The sequence below is a fragment of the Papilio machaon genome, chromosome 7, assembly GCF_912999745.1.
Source record: "Papilio machaon chromosome 7, ilPapMach1.1, whole genome shotgun sequence".
NCBI lineage: Eukaryota > Metazoa > Arthropoda > Insecta > Lepidoptera > Papilionidae > Papilio > Papilio machaon.
The window spans coordinates 5,476,989-5,494,622 of record NC_059992.1 but is presented as its reverse complement, the minus strand read 5'-3'; the positions used below and the strand labels follow the sequence as shown (position 1 = coordinate 5,494,622).

Here is a 17,634-nt window from a genome sequence, read left to right as displayed (position 1 = left end):
TTTCAAACATCTCATTTCTAAAATGTCGCTAATACTAAATAGCAATGTTGGAAAGATGCCAAATGCTTGCCCTTATTGTGAGGTCCTTGTGTAGACATATGAAGAGCGTGGCCGAGCATTTCGTTATCTAACTGACACGTTAGTCACTCTCGACCAGCGGCCTCAGTTTCGGTTGTTTTTCGACGCTAAGTGGTAGTTAAGAGGCGTCACTTCCGCTAAACTGGTGACACGACACCACGTGTTCAATGAAATGAATTTGTTGCTAAAGCTAACGAACAAAAAAATACTTTGAACGTACTTGATTCTGTGATAATTAATACGCTATCCTTTAGACTTATACTTCAAGGCTATTAAGTTCCAAATATGACAAGCCGTTTTCGTATTTAATTGAAAAGTTACCGAAAGCCAAGAACTTTGGTGATATACCCATACTTAATGGGTTGTAAATTTAGTTAGTAACAATTAGTAATTAGTATTAGCTTATCCGACCCTGAACATAATATTCATCAATACTAAACTAAATCTTTTATACGATGAATTATCTAAATTGTTTGTTAACATCCTTAAATTAGTTAATACTGGTCATACTTAACAATGTATGCGGTAGCATGTCCTCGCTATGAAAGTTAATTGTGCGTAGAGGGCGTTGTCGTGTCGCCCTACACGACCCAATGCACCTCGAGGTCAATTGAATATTAGTTAATCAAGCACAGCTGCTACTGCACTAACGTTACCTTTTGTAGTTAAAGTAAAATAGTCTACTTTGTATTAACAGACCATAGTAACTAGCATTTTAAAATATACAGAAGTCAAAGATTCATCATTAGTTAAAATAATAATACACTAATGTAAAGATAAAAAGGTGCTTCGAAAAAAGGTAATTTTATTCCTTGATATTTACGATATTTTTTTGCATCTTCAAAACTTTATTTGATTGATGAAACTATCTACATTTTTGGAATAATGTTGGTTTATCAATTTTACATTTTCTTTATATTTAAGATTACTTAATAATAACAATTATGTTCGTTCAAAAAAGCATGCGGTTCACTTGATATAAATTGACTACCAGTAGAAATAAAGTTGTAGTTGTGTTGCAAGACATTATGGATTTCCTAAAAAAATTAAAAAGAAGAAGAAAAATAAGATAATTTTTATCATGATGTTTAAATTTCAATTTGTATATTTTTAATTATTAATTTGTTTTATTGTCATATTTGTGTGTTTATTTCAGCAGCGTCATTTTTTAGTAATTCTAGGTTAAGAATTAATTGACGTTTTAGTATTAATCTCAATCACAGAATAAATAAGGTATCTAAACTTGTAAAAATTAATGGGCCGTAATTGTGTACCGATGTTGTTGACGTATGTTACTATTCTGTGTCACCATACGAAGCAGTATACTATTAACAAATGATCACATAAAACAGTTGTTGCCCAGCGTTACGACACTGATGTCAACAAGGAGTATGTCATTATGGGTAACAGCATCATACTCAAGTGCCAGGTCCCATCCTTCGTAGCAGACTTCATCGACGTTCTCTCATGGCATACCGATGAAAACGAGGACTTTTATCCGGGAGAAAATTACGGTTACTCCTCATAAATAACAAAGACACTCCAAAAATCCTTCTCCGAAAAATCCACTTAATAGAATAGAAATAACATTTTCACAGTGGTCCAACAACAGTATGAATCAGAAGTAAACAATGAATACGTGATTCGTGGTAACTCAGCCATTCTCAAGTGTTCGATACCGTCGTTTGTGGCAGACTTTGTGAACGTTGTCTCGTGGCACGATGAGGCCGGCAACTCGTTCACGCCCACTGAAAACGAAGAAGGCAATGGTACATACAGTATGAAGTGAAAGTCCAAACTCCTTCTCTCAAAAAAATATCCCTATCCAGTCTGAAATTAAGCTTGCCTATTTCAGTTGTGACCCAATATTACGAAGCTGAAGTAGTCTCAGAGTATGTTATCCGAGGAAACACAGCCGTGCTCAAGTGCAATATCCCTTCCTTCGTCTCTGATTTTGTCAAGGTAGAAGCCTGGGTCGCCTCCGATGGAGACGAATATTTACTAACGAACCATACGGGTGGGCCGTGTTCTCACAGTTATCTTAATACCTATGTCCAATGTGTTCCAATCTCCTAATATCTAATTCTAAGAAATAGTCCTGCCATCTCATTCCAGTTGTCAATCAATTTTATGAGGCTGAGATCCTTACTGAATACGTGATACGCGGGAATGCTGCCGTCCTAAAATGTTCGATTCCATCTTTCGTTGCGGACTTTGTCAAGGTGGAGTCGTGGATCGATGAAGAAGGAACTGTCATTAGCTATTCTGAAGACCTCGGTAACAATGGCTTCACTAATGAATGAAAATGCAAACTTCCCGAACTGTTATCGTCCTAAAACCTCCACCTATCATATCCAATCAAACGACTAATTGATATTCCTCAGTTGTGTCACAGTATTACGTGACCGAAGCCGAAAACGAGTACGTGATTAGAGGAAACGCTGCCATTGTTCGATGCAAGATTCCATCTTTTGTTAGCGACTTCGTGCAGGTGGAAGCTTGGATTATGGACGACGGGCTGATATTAACGATGAATCACACTAACATAGTGGATGGTACATTTCCACGTTCTGTACCAAAAAACATCCTTTTCATCCGTTTATCCCAAAATCCGAAACAAGTTTGTGTAGTACCTAGATACTAACGATAAACTTTTTTCGATAGTTGTGTCGCAGTCTTATGAGGCTGAAGCCGACAACGAATATGTTATCCGTGGCAACGCGGCTGTTATGAAATGCGAAGTGCCCAGTTTTGTCTCGGATTTCGTTTACGTTGAGATGTGGACAGATAGCGACGGAGGCACATATTATCCCGGACACAGCGAGGGTAACGCCTCAAATAGATCGGCCTTCCACTTCCTTTATCCATTCATATTTGTTTTCTTATCACAGCTGTGCTGCAAACGTACGAGGGTAGAGTAAATGATGAATTCGTTTTGCGAGGCAACACCGCTATCCTTAAATGTATCGTGCCATCTTTTGTTGCGGACTTCGTTCATGTCGTAGCTTGGATCATGGATAATGAAACTGTCCTGGCCGAAGAAAATCCAAATTACGATTCCGGTAGCACTAAATACGAAATAAAAATACTACCCCATTTCCCCTTCCATTTCAATTGTACATTTTTATAATTCCTTCATAGAGTAAATTTAATTTACAGTGGTGCATCAAAATTATGAACCTCGGGTTATTGACGAAGATGTCTTGCGGGGTAATTCTGCCATTGTCAAATGTACCATACCATCTTTCGTTGCGGACTACGTCCAGGTCGTTGAGTGGGTAACGGACGATGAGTCCCTCCCCGTTTTTTCGTTGACTGACTCCGAGAGCAATTACGGTAATAGAGAGCACCCGTGTGACCTCAATTGTTCCTATCCGCTCTCCACGAAATCCCCGGGACCTATTTTTATATTGTTGTAAATTTTAATATGTAATATTTCAGCTGTCAATCAATTCTACGAATCTCAAGTATACGATATCTACGTTATACGTGGCAATGCCGCCGTGTTCAAGTGCCATATCCCTTCGTTTGTATCTGATCATGTTCACATAATATCTTGGCATGATTCGGAGGGGGGAGAATTTTTGAATAACGAAAACTATGGTATACTTATTCGCTTATACCAGTTTCTTTCTCCAGCTTATCCCCTTCCATTAATATGTTTTATGCTCATCCTGGCAATCGTGTCATATTGATTTTTCAACATTGCAGTTGTGTCTCAGGCTTATACGGTAAATTTGGTGGAAGAAAATGTATTACGAGGAAATTCTGCGATCTTTAAGTGTCTCATCCCAAGTTTCGTAACAGAATACGTATCGGTAGCTTCTTGGATTATATCAGAAGATGATGATGAAAAAGAAATTAAAATAAGTGATAATGAAGAGGGTTCGAAACTTAAGCTTATTTTATCTCCTTCATCCTTGTCTTCCGTTTTACTTTCCTGATAAAAACACATATCCACGTTTTGCTTGCAGTTGTTACACAAGCTTATACAGTAAATTTAATGGAGGAAAGTGTTTTACGTGGAAATGCTGCTGTTTTAAAATGTCATATTTCAACATTTGTTACTGAATATGTAAGCGTCTCTTCGTGGATTGTTTCTGAGGGTGACATAGATGAATTGGAAATTAAAGCCGAATCCAATGAGTCGGGTATTTTAAGTTTCTTATTGCAAATCACAATCCCGATGTACTCCTCATCCCATAAAAAAAAAACATGTAACAAAATTGATAATTTTCATCCTTCAATTCTTACAGTCGTATCTCAAGCGTACACTGTGAATTTAATGGAAGAAAACGTACTGCGTGGAAACTCTGCCATTGTTAAATGTCACATCCCTAGTTTTGTCGCGGAATATGTAACCGTATCATCTTGGATTATTTCTGAAGGAGACATTGATGAACTTGAAATTAAAATAACCGAGTATTCGAATTTAGGTATATTCGATATATTAACATGTTATAAACTGTCAACCTCCTAGTCCTCGCCAAATGTTTCTCGCTTTATTATTTATGCACTTTATTAATATCAATGTGGTCCCTTATTTTGTAGCTGTTTCTCAAGCTTACACTGTAAATCTTTGGGAAGAAAATGTTTTACGCGGTAACGCTGCTATCTTAAAATGCCACATACCAAGCTTTGTCAGCGAATATGTAACAGTCACTTCGTGGATCATATCCGAAGGAGATGTTGAAGAGATGGATATTCAATTAGCTTCTCAATTAAACTTAGGTATTGAAGATTAGGTCGTCTATCTTTTTAAATCCTGGTTAATCCTTTCTGAATCCTCCTTTTAGGAATCGTCGTTAGTTGCGTTAGTAGGTAAATTATAAACTGCGACAACTTTTAACAATCTTACCACGGCCAATAATTTAGCATATATTTAATGACTTTTCCAGTCGTCTCACAAGCTTACGATGTTAAATTCTGGGAGGAATACGTTTTGCGCGGCAATGCAGCGGTTCTAAAGTGTCAAATCCCAAGTTTTGTCGCTGAGTACGTGTCAGTCAGTTCGTGGATAATATCCGAAGATGAGAATGAACAAGAAATCAAAATAAACGATTCTGATAATCTAGGTATTTTGCTTTCGGGAACATTTCAACACTGTCCTGTTTGTTCCTATCACACATCCTTGCTATTTCTTATTATTACCATTTTCATTAGCCACTCCAATATTTGTAGGGATCTTAAAGTCCTTATGGTTATATCACAATTATGTCTTCAAGGCCATCTAAGTCTTTGCTCATATTAGGTATCATTGTTTCAGTGGTTTCTCAAGCGTACGCTGTTAATCTAATGGAGGAATATGTGTTGAGAGGGAATGCTGCCATCTTGAAATGCCACATCCCCAGTTTCGTGTCTGAATATGTTAATGTCATCTCCTGGATTATCAGCGAAGGCGATGATGAGTTAGAAATTAAACTCGAATCTGATGAAAATTTCGATGGTATGAATAAATTGGAAATAGCTAAGACGTCTTCTTAAAATGGTTCCCAGCCACTACGATTATGCTATAATGTTTGCCTTTAGGGATCTGTTCCTATTATGGGTTCCTATCGTTCCATGGGCCTAACGGCCTACCTAATTCCTATTTCCTACTTCCTTAGATTAATGCATGTAATTCTATTTGTAAGTAAATCGCAACCTTATGTTGCGCTGCATTTTAATAATTAATTATAAAAAATGGAATGAATTAATTGAAGCTTTTTTATTTGGCAAACTGTGTCTATAATTATTTTTTCTTTTTGCACAGAGGGGAAATACCTAGTACTTCCATCTGGTGAATTACATATCCGTGATGTTGGCCCTGAGGATGGTTACAAATCTTACCAATGCCGCACTAAGCATAGACTTACTGGAGAAACTCGATTATCCGCTACTAAGGGACGATTAGTTATCACAGGTGAGTTTTTGTTTTTTACTTGTTGCTTTCACGCCATTAATTCATTACATAATTTAATTGACATTCAGTTATAATTTTATTGTAATTATACATATAATACTATCAAATATCATAAGTAGAGAATTCATGGCGTGCTTATTGATATCTTTCGGTAAAAAAATACATAAAATTAATTAAATTAAAAAAGCCTTAAATAATAACATCTTTTTCTTTTTTTATTCAAATTAATAATGAGGTATTTTTTTCTACTGGAAGATAACAATTTCTTGAGATCATAATAAAATGTGAAATATATTATCAGTCTTGAAGTTTAATGACGTTAGACTGAAAATATTTTAGCATTTTAAAATACTCGTACTTTGAATTTTTATCATAACAACAAAATAATCTATTATTCTTGTTTTATTATTTTAAAATAAACTAACTCGCAATCAATTTATTTATTAACTACATTTATAAGAAAAATAGATTACTTTGTTTTGAAACAAGGTAAACACATACAATTTGTTTTTACTTTATAGTATAAACTTGCCTGAATGTTGGGATAGGGTATCCTGCAGAGCCTAAAATTGCCAAATCTTTTTATCGAATAACAAGGTCTTACAGGGAGTTGAAAAAGTGTCTCGTTTAAATTTGTGTCGGACCCTCGTAAAGCCGCCTTCTCCCAACATGCGCAGAACCGGTGGGCCGCGTACCCCCGAAGTTCCCCAGTAGCTCGCAGATCACCAGCGGCTTCCTGTTTAGGGAGTCCTCTAGCGTCGCCGTGCAGTGCCCCGCACAGGCATACCCCGCTCCCATGTACCGGTAAGGCGAATTTTTAAAGCTAAATTCGTTTTGCGTATTCCTCAGAGCCGATAGGGCGCGTGCCACCCAAACTATCCACGACGCAAGTGAGCATCACGTTCACGACCACGCTGGGCATGTCCTTCACGTTACTCTGCCCCGCGCAGGCCTTTCCCGTCCCTATGTTCAGGTAACTTTCATTTACCATGTATCCCAATTTCTTGATACCGATTTCTAGAGCCTGTCGGCCGCGTCCCCCCCAAGTTTGCGACCGTTCTAACCGGGACCATGTTCGAGGTTACGAAAGACGATCGGTACGCATTGCAGTGTCCCGCCCAAGCGTTCCCAACCCCATTGTTCAGGTAAATTTACACATAAAGCAAAATTAGTATTTGATTGCTTCTCTAGAGCCCGTTGGACGCGTACCGCCCAAATTTTCATCCGTTGTGATGGGAACGATGATTGGAGTCAAGGATACTGAGTCATTCGCTTTACAATGTCCCGCCCAGGCGTTTCCGGTTCCACTTTTCAGGTACTAAGTTGTTGGTCTTCTAAGTTTAACAGTTACGTAAAACTTTCTTTATTGTTGATTTTTCTAAGAAAATTAGAATTCAACATAAAAAAATAACTGAGATGTTTTCATTTGCTCTAGAACCTATGGGAAAAGTATCTCCAAAATTTACAAGCTTAGAAAAAAGTCGACTCTTTAATTTTGAAAGCAATCAAAGTCTCTCTCTGTTATGTCTCGCGCAAGCGTTTCCTGCCCCAATGTTTAGGTAAGATAGTTAAGTAACTGCGCTTCAGTTAAATTGTAAAAAGTCTAAGAACTCGAAGCATTATTGGAATATTAATTTGTAAAGCCTCAGTATAGGAACATTTTCTATTTTTCTTTTGATAAACAGAACCGATGGGAAAAGTGTCGCCGAAATTCCCATCGATGGAAACTGGTCGCAGCTTTACATTTTCATCTAATACCTATGTGACGTTGCTTTGTCCGGCACAAGCATTCCCTACTCCATTGTTCAGGTATTTAGAATTATACATTTTGATGTTATTTCTTTAGAGCCGGTGGGCAGAGTTTCGCCAAAATTCCCTTCGATGGATAGTTCAAGAAGTTTCAGCGCTCTCTTAAACCACAGTTTGACGTTATTATGCCCCGCTCAGGCCTTCCCGGTTCCATTGTTCAGGTAATGCTTTGTTCGTGTTGGTAGTTGTTTCTAAAAAAGATTTATTCTTAGAGCCCGTGGGTCGAGTCTCGCCAAAATTTACGACTAGCGACAAAAGTCGCGCCTTCGATACAAAGGAAGACGATAATGTAACGCTATTGTGCCCCGCGCAAGCTTACCCCGCCCCGGCCTTCAGGTATATTCACAACCTTAATATTTAAACCGCTCATTTTTGTTTCTTTAGAACCTATGGGCACCGCGGCTCCAAAAGTAGCGAGTAAAATGATCGATATATCGGAAGTTTCATTGCACGATACAACCACATTGTTATGTATGGCGCAAGCCTTCCCCGTTCCAATATTCAGGTAATAATTATTTATCCATAATAGTGTCCGTCTTCTTAATACACCTTACAATCGTAACTTGTTTATCTAGAGCCTGTAGGAAGAGTACCTCCGAAGTTTCCTACTATGGATAATGTTAGAGGTTTCGATACTCATGTGAACGCTAGCGTAACATTGCTGTGCCCGGCACAAGCCTTCCCAGTTCCTCTATCAAGGTAAATATTATTAATTGATAGTGATCAATTTCACCGTTTCCTTCTAGAGCCAATAAATAGCGCCCCACCGAAAGTTCCCACCAAAATCATAGAATTCGTTGAATTCGCATCGGACTCCAGCGTTACTTTGCTTTGTTTGGCACAAGCCTTCCCAGTTCCAGTATTTAGGTGAGTTTATATAAACAATAAATAGATACAGAGCAATAAATCGTAATGTTACTATTTCACTGGAACAGTTAGTTAATCCAAAAGGCTTCAATAGGGTCGTCAATTTAAGTGGAACAACATTTAGGAGAAATATTACAACCGTAGGTAACGATACTTTATCTTTTTAGAACCAATTGGCTCCAAAAGTCCTTCCTTTTCAAGCGGATCGAAACTTGCATGGTTTGAAATACATAATAGTCAGAATTTTGCACTCTTATGTCCGGCGCAAGCTTTTCCCGTTCCAGTGTTTAGGTAAGCACAATAATCTCCGCTTGTTTACAATTATACGATACATTTTCAGAGCCCATCGGGTCAAAATCACCGGCTTTCTCGACCGATGACAAGTTAGCTTGGTTTATAAGGCACGTAGGACAAAGTTTAGCGTTACTGTGTCGGGCTCAGGGATATCCTATTCCAATATACAGGTATCAAAATATTTATCACGTTCTCATTTCTATATAATCTGTATTTTAGAACCCATCGGAACAAAATCGCCCGCTTTTTCTACTGATAATAAATTCTCTTGGTACGTAAGGACCGCAGGGCAAGATTTAAATATCCTTTGCCCGGCTCAAGGCTTCCCTGTCCCAATATTCAGGTGAATAAATACTGCCTATTTTTATTTGTAGAACCCGTTGGCTCTAAATCGCCTACATTTTCTAACGATGTTCAATTCTCTGGAATAACTCGTAAGACCGGTCAGGACTTTGCACTCTTGTGCCAGGCTCAAGCGTATCCCGTTCCCATATTCAGGTAAGAATTTTAATGCAATTGCAATTAGTCCCGTGTCATTGTCGCAGAACCCATCGGTTCGAAGGCGCCGTCGTTTTCTATGGAATTTAAAAGCACCACGCTTACGAAAGTCGCTGGGCAGGCGATCGTTCTTTTGTGTCAGGCGCAAGCACATCCGTCCCCTATGTTCAAGTGAGTGTCGCTTAACTTACTATTATTCATTTTTAATTCAGAACCGGTAACCGCTAGAGCCCCATCTTTTCCGACGACTGCGTCATCTTACAATTACGATATAGAAGCGAATTCCGGCGGTTCGATGCTTTGTCAGGCCCAAGGGTACCCGCATCCAATGTTCAGGTGGGTTTGGCAATGTAATATTCCATTTTTTCTCTTTTAGAGCCCATCGGTGCGAAAGCTCCGACGTTTTCCTCAGACTCTAAGGGCAGTATTTTCGTTAGAGAATCTGGACAAAATTTCGCTTTGCTATGTCAATCTCAAGCTTTCCCAGTCCCAATATTTAGGTAAGTTAGAACGTAATACATTATAGCGTGAACGTGGTTTTTCCTGCACAGAGCCCATGGGATCCAAGCCACCGACTTTTACTACTGACTTTACGTTGTCAGCAGTAACGAGGCATAAGGATCAAAGTTTTTCACTGATGTGCCAAGCTCAAGCGTTCCCTATTCCAATTTTCAGGCAAGTTCATTACTATAGTGGTTTACGTAATAAATACATTTTAACTCCACTGTAAATACGAGTATACGCTTGCAATATCACAAAATTATATAAAACTACACATATAAAACTCGCGCATCTAACGACGATGGCAATACAATTTATGGGTTAAAGGCATGATTGACTCTTTAATTTCTGTTAATAGGTCGATTTATAATCACTTTTTTTCGATTTTAATTCTGATTCCCTTTCATTGTTTTCTGCAGAGCCAGTCGGATCAAAGGCTCCCTCTTTTTCAACTGAGTCTGCGCTCTCCTCCATTAAAAGGCACGAAAGTCAAAGCTTTGCTTTACTGTGCCAGGCTCAAGGTTTCCCCGTCCCGATTTTCAGGCAAGTTATGATTTATTTTGTTTGGTCTCTGAGCTCGCTAATATTTTGTAGAACCGGTCGGTGCCAAGTCTCCCACTTTCTCCTCTGAGTCTATGGGGAGCATATTTAGAAAACGTATTGGACAAGGGTTCGGTCTTCTGTGTCAGGCTCAGAGTTATCCTGCGCCAATTTTCAGGCAAGTCTTCTTTTAAATCACTTAACACTAAACAAAGATTTCTACTGCAGAACCGGTGGGATCTAAAGCCCCTACTTTTTCCACGGACGCTCGTAGTACAAGTTTCGTTCGAACGGTCAATCAAAGTTTCGGATTGTTGTGTCAAGCGCAAGCGTTTCCTGTTCCCATATTCAGGCAAGTTAAGATTTTATCATCTACTTTTATGTAATTGTCCTTCTTATATTTAATACGCCACCTCAGTACACAAAAAAGTTGTTGATTGTATTTGTTCTGTTATCTATTTACGAGATGATAAATTTCTTCAGAGCCTATCGCAAGTGCGGTGCCAAGTATCACAGCAACGCCAAAAGCTGCAGTGTATTATGCACAGTTATCTTCGTTAGCTCTCTTGTGTCCGGCTCAAGGATATCCCGTTCCAGTTTCGAGGTGCGTTTATTGAATTAAGTCCCTGTATTACAGAACCAACTAATAAAATTGCTCCACGAAGCGAAAAAAACAGAAAATTCGAAGGAGGAGAAATCTTTTTAGCTTCTCAAACCGAGTCTGTTTTTCTGACTTGTGAAGTCGCTGGCTACCCAGCTCCTGTGTTTAGGTAAGTTAGTAATTAATACGAAACTCCCGGTCGCTTAGAATTGGTAGATTTTCAAAATTATCTTAAATACCCCAAAAGTCTCAAACTTAGAATTGTTTACCAAGGCATCTAATTATAAGTCGTTAAGGTTTGGTGAGGTTGTCGTTAGATATATATTAAGTCGTCTCTGTACTTGCAGAACCAACCAATAAAATAGCACCTCGAAAAGATTCTACTAAGCACTTTGAAGGTTGGGAGGTACTCTTCGTGTCTCGCCGCGAGGTAGCGTACTTGACGTGTCAGATAGCTGCGTACCCCGCGCCCGTGTTTAGGTGAGTGCGGCGTAATGTATGGTGACTGTCGATTTATCTTGCAGAGCCGACGGGTAGGACCGGGCCAAAAGTGACGGGCGACGGGCTTAACCGTCATATAGGACGAGGCGAGGAAAGCCTCGCGCTCCTCTGTGAGGTGCAAGCATTTCCTGCTCCCCTAACGAGGTAGGAGGTGGTGCGTCGGCCGGCCGCCGGTCTCGCGCGCTCATCGTCACGCGCTCGGCTCACGTGTCATCCGATGTATTGATGTGCGTTGTCATTGCAGCGTGGCGGCGGCTCCGCGTGGCATGAGGCGTGATGTACCGCGGCCGGCCGCAACCCTTAAAACGCTCTTCAGCCAAAGTAACGATTGAGCGGACAGACACCTCCTGGTAAGTGTCAGGGTGTTCTTGCTTTCATTCAGACGCTTTAATCTTTACTTTGTGCTTCTCGCGAGTCATGGCTACACATTGCGTTAACTCATCCTGTCTAGGCCAGCTAACGTACATTCTGATTCGTTTTGCGGTGGCTTTTCTCATTGTCGGATTATTTTATTAATTATACTCATCAATCAAGAGAACTGCCGTGTGGTTTTTACTTTTCTTCACATTGTGGTTTGGTTATTTCAATATTGGTGGTAGGGCGTTCAGTCAAACCCAAAATTTTGAATTGTATTTTCTATACTAAACAATTTTTAGCTATTCCTGCTTGTTAGAACTAAACGATGATTCATGTGTATTCTGATAAATATTTTGAACATTATTGCTATTAGAAAATGGTATAAACATATGCAACATGCTTTAGTTCGAGCACTAAAACTTGAATCCTTAGTTACACATAGTTAACTATTCTTTACATTATAATTATTTCATACAAATTGAGATTTAGCAAGATTGGAAATTTTTACTGATCAAGCAATGTAACACTTGACATAAGCTGAACTCTTTCTGTATTGTTGCAGATGGTACAAGTTCATCGACGGCACAACAAGGAAGCAGCCCGTTGTACTAAACGACAGAGTGAAGCAGGTCTCTGGAACTCTTATCATTAAAGAGGCTAAAGTGGAGGATTCCGGAAAATACTTGTGCGTTGTCAATAACTCTGTCGGTGGTAAGTTTCTTTGTTAGTTATTACGTTATATGACGGTACAGGCGAAATATAGTAACCCTTAATAATATTTGTATATTTTTCAGGTGAATCTGTTGAAACTGTTCTGACTGTGACCGCTCCTCTCAAGGCAACGGTAGAACCTGCTACTCAAACAGTCGATTTCGGCAGACCCGCTGTCTTTACTTGCCGCTACGAGGGCAATCCCATTAAGACTGTGACATGGCTCAAAGACGGCAAGGATATGAATCATCATGACGCTATCCTAAGGTATATTATTAAAGCATTTCATTATTAATTTATGATATAAAAACTTAGAAGAAAACATGTATGTCACAAGGGCTACTTTAGATATTAAGTTATTGGTACCCATATTTTACTTGTTAAACGAGTTAGATGCCTGCCTTAATAGACAGTGAAGGTACTTTCTTGCTATTATCCAAGCTATCGCCCACTACTCTAGAAGTAACAACAATCTTATACGTAAAATCTTGCTCAAGGTCCCGTAAAAATACATTTTACGACAAAACCTCATTTCCGTTTACACTTTGAAATATCTAAACACTGTAATAATATTAAAATATTTCATTTGATTTTATCTACTTTTTGAATACATCTGCCTCCTAGAGACTAACAACCTTGTTGGCGTTAGCAAAGGACTTAATTAATGAATTTGGAGGACGCAGCGCCAGTCGTTCATTACTTTTATGAGTCCCCTCCATCCTGATATTTTGAAAATGTTTCCTTAATTAATGTATACTGGTTTATTTTGCGAGCGAACGAATGTTTCTATGTATGATGAATCAACATAGTTTTTTTTAAATCTCTATAATAAACAATGGAAGACTGCGAACATTGTCATTTGAACGTAACCTTTTCATAAAAATTGAAATTTGTGTTGTGGTAATATAGCTTCTTACTGCTAACTGTTAAGATACATTGTGCTATTTTATTGTTGTTCCTAGAATTGAATCTGTTAAGAAAGAGGACAAGGGCATGTACCAGTGCTTCATCAGGAACGACCAGGAAAGCGCCGGCGCCAGCGCTGAACTCAAACTCGGAGGACGATGTAAGATTTAAGAATTTTTATAAACTAGTAATTTCTTTACTATCCAATAACGTAACAAATCTTGTAACTGCTTGAAGGAATTCACATACTTTCCTTTCCTTTTTCATATACCTTTTTGCGACCAAGACCTGAAATAGCGAGACTTTTAAATATTGAAATTTACAATCAGGTTCAGTTCGATCTAGTTCGGTACATATTTTGTATTGATTACAGTCGAACCGCCTCTAATCCGTCACAGCTTCGGTGAACAAACTCTACGCTCCGGCCCACCCCTGCGATTGAAGTGCGTCGCATCCGGCAACCCCACCCCCGACATCTCCTGGCTGCTCGACGGCGATAAGCTGAGCAGCGGCGAGCGTCTGCAGATCGGACAGTTCGTCACCGCCGATGGCAACGTCGAGTCACACCTCAACATCTCCTCCGTACACACCAATGACGGCGGCTTGTACTCCTGTATCGCGTCCAGCAAGGTTAGAGGGACCATATCCACTCGTTTATTCTGTACTGTCACATTGGAATTAGACTAGAATATGTCCGCGTGCATCGCCTACCTTCCCGTCCGTTCAAAGTCTCGATCCGCTCCATCAAAAATCGATGCAGCCGTTCCGTAGATTACCCGGAACAAACGGGACCTTGCGGACACAGACAAAAAATTAAAAAGTTGTTTATTTCGTCATCAGCAACTCAAATACATCATGTGTACGAAATGAGTTTTCTTTTCTCGATATTATCGAACACTCCAATTTTATTGAAATGTAATTATGATATCTGATGGCCAACAAATACGTCTATGAATAATTTAGAAGTGAGTGGGTCCGGTGGGAGCGCGACACCCTTTTATACAAGAAGAAAATAATGACATATTTTTGTTATCACCTTTCAGGTCGGTAGCGCATCTCACGCGGCTCGCGTCAACGTGTACGGCTTGCCCTACGTCAGACCCATGAAGAAGCGGCCCGTCGTCGCCGGAGACACGCTCATCGCGCACTGCCCCGTCGCCGGATACCCCATTGAGTCCATCGTCTGGGAACGTGACAACCGGTACGCATTTCCTATCACAAAGTTTACTGCTGCATTCTACTGCTATCAAAATCTGCTTTTGTGAACGAAAGGACGGGAATATAATACCGGTTAGGTAGTAGGCGTCATTCATTCCTTTCTTCAATAATATCGTGATACTATACTCTACCGCATTTGTGCCAAAGACACTCAAAACTCTTTTAAATTGTCTATTACATTACATTGGTACCAACGAAATATTTACCAAGTACCGAAGTATTTTCGTATTTACCAATAGTAACATGTTTACCATTTCTTTGACGACAAAAAAGTCACGGATCTACTTCCGTTCATTCTTAACTCACATTGTCACACCTTGACATTGTTTCCCTCGTCTGATCCTTGGTCTGTTTACGAATTTTAATGTATTTAAATAATTTCCAGTGTACTGCCCATCAACCGTAAACAGAAGGTGTATCCTAACGGCACCCTTGTGATCGAGAATGTGGAGCGCATGAGTGACCAGGCCACCTACACCTGCGTCGCCAAGAACTCGCAGAGTTACACCGCAAAGGGAACTTTGGAATTGCAAGTTATGGGTAAGTCTATCTCATTAAGATAATTGTTATGTTTCATACATAAATATGCTCAATTATTAATATTATATTAAATTCAGTGAATTATTCATTAAGACATATTTTTTAAATAGTTTTAAATTTTATAAAAAAAATTTACCGATATCTATCTATCTAGTATTGGTAATTCTGGTACTCTTTATAATTACGTTAATTTGAGCAAATTTGTATGAAATGTCTATAATGTAAAAGATGTGAATTTCATAAAATTTTTCAAAGAATGAGTTAAAATTTGATTTCGTTCATCTACTTTCACTTTTTGTTGCATTATGTTTAAAATTAACAAAAGTTAGGAATTAACAATTATAAATTCAAATCTTTTACATTCAAGTATTCATTTTCATGTTTTAGAAAGAGTTTTCTTTCTACAAATGATTTTTTTATATGAGATCATAAAAAAAAATACATTATTGTAAAAATTTACGAGTAAATTAGTTCAATTCAGATTCCATAGACAGAATAGAAGTTCGTTATAAAGAACATAATGGATATACATATCATCAAACAAAAATGGTTTTAATTGTTTTTATATGGACTGTTGTATATTGTTATTTATTTCAAATGTTTGAAATATTAATATTTGATATTATATTTGTAGAAAGAAATATCCTGAGTAAAGAAAAAAAATATTTTTAAAAGTTTTATATTTTTTTAAATTTACTTTAAAATAAAAACGCAATTTATACACTCAGGGACTCTTCCTATGGATAATGTCATAATATGAAAGACTAAACTGAATTTATGTTGGACTAAACTTAATTACCAAGATATTAGAAACAAATTATGACATTATTTAATTGATATGTCTAAAAAAAATTTCTTTCAGGTTTTATCTATTTCTAGGTGTTCTAATTAATTTTAATTATAAGTGTTTATGTCAACGAAGATTTATTTAGCAAAATTAGGAAGATAAAATAATTTAGAGCGAAGTTTATGCCCGCCAAAGTTCGTAAACTCGCGTGGACGCAGGTTTATTAACACGAGTTATAACAGTGCCGCCTCAGATTTTACCGTTCGAATTCGGCGATGAGCCGGCGAATGCGGGCGAGTTGGCCTCCGTCACATGCGCAGTCAACAAGGGCGACCAGCCTCTCGACATCTCCTGGACCCTCAACGGACACGCCCTGCGTAGGAACAACGACCTCGGGGTCACCATCACTAACATCAATAAAAAGACCTCCATACTTAATATCGATTCCGTGAGCGCCATCCATCGTGGCCTATATTACTGCGTGGCCAAAAATGTAGCCGGCGCCGCAAACCACAGCGCTGTACTTGAAGTGAACGGTACACTCAAACACACGAAATTTCTTCTCCTTTTTAATTTAATACATCCTATGTCCTGTGCCCGTATTTATAGTTCCACCGCAAATCACCCCGTTCGAGTTTGGCGAGGAGATACTTAACGAAGGCGAAACTGCTTCCGTGTCTTGTGTGATGAATAAGGGCGACCTCCCCGTCACCTTCCAGTGGCTCTTCAACGGAGAGGAGATAAAGCCGTATAACTCTCTCAATATCGTCCTCACCACAATCAGCAAAAAAACATCCATACTGAATATCGAATCTGTTAACTACGCCCACCGAGGCTCCTACACCTGCAGATTAAAAAATGCAGCCGGCGAAACCAATCACACGACCTTGTTAAGCGTAAACGGTTAATAACAGTTATTTTTGAATGTTAGATGGTTTTAGTTTTGTTTTTTGGCGCTTATCTGTTTCTATCTTGAACCTAAAATCGGGTGATACGACCGCCAGCACTGTTCGAATTAAAAATATAATATAATTATCGTTCTATAAATGTCCTGTCCAATTATACATAACATTTCAATAAACTTTTAATCTGTTACAACAGTCCTGCCACAAATTCACCCGTTTACGTTCGGAGACGAGGCGGCAAACGCGGGTGACATGGTCGGCGTCCAATGCATGGTGACAAAGGGTGACACTCCAGTTACAATAAAATGGCGTTTAAATGGAAAAGATGTCAAAGATATTCCAGGAATAACCGTCACTATGATTGGACATAAATCTAGTACTTTGTCTATAGATTCGGTCTCTTTAGTACATACTGGAGTATATACATGTTTGGCCGCGAACAAAGCGGGTCATGCAAATTATTCAACAGAGCTAGCGGTCAACGGTAAATGCGTTTAAATAAAATCAGTTTTAGTACTGTTTCTTAAGCCTTAATTCCCATCCTTTTCCTCTTTTCGAGTATAGCCCTGTCGTCAGCATTAAGAAATCTACTAAAAATTTACTTTGTCGATCCATCTTA

At 38.7% G+C, this 17,634-nt stretch overlaps 1 protein-coding gene across 1 annotated transcript in view; it reads left to right on the top strand.

Annotated features, from left to right (window-relative positions):
- Positions 1-17,634, top strand: part of LOC106714864 (Down syndrome cell adhesion molecule-like protein Dscam2) — a 65,179-nt gene that overhangs the window by 19,492 nt on the left and 28,053 nt on the right. The window contains exons 5-14 of the mRNA XM_045678774.1: positions 1,431-1,592; positions 5,831-5,980; positions 9,325-9,448; positions 12,511-12,659; positions 12,743-12,926; positions 13,622-13,725; positions 13,939-14,195; positions 14,609-14,766; positions 15,169-15,323; positions 16,353-16,646. Coding sequence (XP_045534730.1) covers positions 1,431-1,592; positions 5,831-5,980; positions 9,325-9,448; positions 12,511-12,659; positions 12,743-12,926; positions 13,622-13,725; positions 13,939-14,195; positions 14,609-14,766; positions 15,169-15,323; positions 16,353-16,646 — 1,737 coding nt within the window. The remainder of the gene's footprint in view (positions 1-1,430; positions 1,593-5,830; positions 5,981-9,324; positions 9,449-12,510; positions 12,660-12,742; positions 12,927-13,621; positions 13,726-13,938; positions 14,196-14,608; positions 14,767-15,168; positions 15,324-16,352; positions 16,647-17,634) is intronic.